A 595-nucleotide genomic window follows, 5' to 3' on the forward strand; every position below is an offset into this window, starting at 1 on the left:
AGAGGTACATATTGTACTTTATACTGTACTACATCTCAGAGGTACATATTGAACTTGTATTTAAGGCATTAGACCACATGACAGTGAGGAGGAGGAGGGAACAAGAACCAGTCACATCTTCCCACTCACCACAGGCCCCGCCCCCACTGTCGGCTTCACCACCTCGTCCTGGGATTGGCTGGAGAAGACCACGTCCCGGCAGACCCCGAGGTCAGAGGTCAGGGGAGGCGGGGTCACAGAGGAGAACCGGCAGGTACAGGAGGAGGTCTCCATGACGACATGGTCCAACGTTTATGAGTGAATTCATATGAACGAGTTCTCTTTGATCTTCAGGTGATGTGTGTCGACTGGAGCAAACTGTCTGAGAGAGGATACGTCCTCCTGAACACCACCGACAACCTCAACTGTGTGAGTACTACGTCTATATTATATATATATATATATATATATATATATAAATATATATATATATTATATTAGCCCCTGGTAGGGTCTCCCAAGGCAAACAGGTTTCAGGTGAGAGCCCAGACTAAGAGCGGTTCAAAACAACCCCTATGATAGTTAGCCCACGGACTACAGCCACCTCGCCCGGACC

General features: G+C 48.1%; 1 protein-coding gene across 1 annotated transcript in view; it reads left to right on the forward strand.

Moving 5' to 3' along the window:
- Positions 1 to 412, forward strand: part of LOC116379309 (sodium/potassium/calcium exchanger 1-like) — a gene marked incomplete at both ends in the record, with an annotated part of 3,398 nt that extends 2,986 nt beyond the window's left edge. Inside the window, 2 exons of the mRNA XM_031841251.1 lie at positions 66 to 253; positions 334 to 412. Coding sequence (XP_031697111.1) covers positions 66 to 253; positions 334 to 412 — 267 coding nt within the window. The remainder of the gene's footprint in view (positions 1 to 65; positions 254 to 333) is intronic.
- Between the last annotated feature and the right edge of the window lie 183 nt (positions 413 to 595).

This window comes from Anarrhichthys ocellatus, unplaced genomic scaffold, assembly GCF_004355925.1.
Source record: "Anarrhichthys ocellatus isolate YVR2014 unplaced genomic scaffold, GSC_Weel_1.0 scaffold4077, whole genome shotgun sequence".
In the NCBI taxonomy this organism is placed as follows: Eukaryota; Metazoa; Chordata; class Actinopteri; order Perciformes; family Anarhichadidae; genus Anarrhichthys; species Anarrhichthys ocellatus.